General features: G+C 25.1%; 1 protein-coding gene across 1 annotated transcript in view; it reads left to right on the top strand.

Moving 5' to 3' along the window:
• LOC105449977 (pheromone-binding protein Gp-9-like) overlaps nucleotides 1–2,024 on the top strand; it is a 6,389-nt gene that overhangs the window by 3,347 nt on the left and 1,018 nt on the right. The window contains exon 6 of the mRNA XM_011689468.1: nucleotides 1,164–1,170. Within this exon, the coding sequence (XP_011687770.1) occupies nucleotides 1,164–1,170 (7 nt within the window). The remainder of the gene's footprint in view (nucleotides 1–1,163; nucleotides 1,171–2,024) is intronic.

A 2,024-nucleotide genomic window follows, 5' to 3' on the forward strand; every position in this document is an offset into this window, starting at 1 on the left:
TTCCGTTCTTTATTTTTTCTTATTGCAATGGTGCATGATACAAAGCTGCAGCAAATATAAAAATTGTGTTTTGATTTATAAAATCAAATTTTATATTTTCTTTCACAATAAATTTTTTAATGATAATCGCGTATACGAATATTTTGTCATATAAAATATTATAGAAATCTTTTAAACATGTAAACGTTAAATTATAAATACTATACCTTCTTATGTTATTATAAATATAATTATATTATATCCTTCTATTGTATAATTTAAAATTTTCAGTTAATGCAATAAAACTTCCTTGTCTTATTATTTCTGTAATTTATCTATTACATTTTATTCTTCTAAAATTGTTAAAATGCAATACTAAAATACAAATTGCTTGAAAATGCAAAATCCGGAAATTTCTTTTAGAAAAATATTTATAACGATATTTAAATAATATTTCTAAAAAGAAAATTAGCAAAATAATTATTATGTATTTATTTATCATGACATTTACTTCGTAAATGTGCAATGTTTTTACATAGTACACACGTTATTCTCTACTAATATATATATTGTAAAATATATACATACGTATATATACCTACATATATTCTATAATTATTATTTGATATGTGCACACACATTAATAAATATGATTATGTACAATGAAAAACATTCAAATACAGCCATTTTAATTGTCTTAATCTGAAATTTAGATTTCAAGCAGGAATTTCTAATAATATCCTTATGCTAATTAATTCAGTCGAAGATTTGTTTCGTACAAGCTTATCACAGGATTAGTTTTCATTTGTGATTTAATCGAAAAGATGGTGATGTTTCACATACACACACACAAATTATAAATATAAGATTTTTATTCTATTCTTGTTATTAATTCATAAACTATAGAATCAGAAACTATATATTAATTAAAAAAAAAAATAGTGTCTATTACTTTTTTTACATAAATTTAATATGATATAAGTAAATCGACAATTATTATTTATTTTACATGATTACGTTCGATTTTATTTAATTTTAATATTTATTTTACTTATTTATTCTTGTCAATCTACATCACAGAGTAATATTGAAACATTTACAAAGCAAATTATCTCTATATTAATGTTACATAATTAATGTTTATATGATCTATGTTTCTTTGACCTGTGTATCATATATTTTAGATTAAGGGTATAAATACCGTGTAACTGCGGTTACTTTGAATAGATACTTGCTTACAGTCAAGATATAAATTGCAAAATGAGAAGTCTCGTACTTTGCGCCTGTGTTTTAACGCTTGCTGTAAGTACTCTCTTAATATACTTTAACCATCTCAATAAACATTGCAAAATAGTTATTTAAAATATAAATTTATTAAAAATGTAAAAAATTGATTATCTAATATATGTATATTATGTACATATATATGTATATATACATATATGTGTATACAAGATGTCCCATTTTAATTAATCATCTCAAATATCTCTTGAACAGTGCATTTTAAGGAAAATGTTTCAGACAAAAGTTTTGGGACTTCCAGGGGGATAAGATGATAACATTGGTTTGATTCTGAGTGGCGTCGTCAAGGTCAGGACAAGGTTTCTCTTATTTACATTTCTGAAAATTATTTTTATTTTTTGAAAAAAAAAAAAAGAGAAACAACCTCCATTGATCATGGCCTTGACACATGTTGTCAAGATCATGATCCTGAATAACATTTAAAAGGTTTCAGCCATTGTTCGGACACTTTGGATAATGCTAATGCCGGTGATACTGTCACTTTCAAGCTTCATAACTCAAAATTTACTTAACCAAAATACATTTTATGTCTTTTGAAAAGCTCTCGAAATAGCTACAAGAATATGCAATGAAAAATAGGGGATTCCATTCAAAGTGAACCTTGTCCTGACCTTGACGACGCCACTCAGGATCAAACCAATGTTATCATCTTATGTTCCCTTCGAAGTCCCAAAACTTTTGTCTGAAACATTTTTCTCTAAAATGCACTGTTTATGAGATATTTGAGGTGATCGATTAAAATG

Source organism: Wasmannia auropunctata, unplaced genomic scaffold, assembly GCF_000956235.1.
Source record: "Wasmannia auropunctata unplaced genomic scaffold, wasmannia.A_1.0 LD336071.1, whole genome shotgun sequence".
In the NCBI taxonomy this organism is placed as follows: Eukaryota; Metazoa; Arthropoda; class Insecta; order Hymenoptera; family Formicidae; genus Wasmannia; species Wasmannia auropunctata.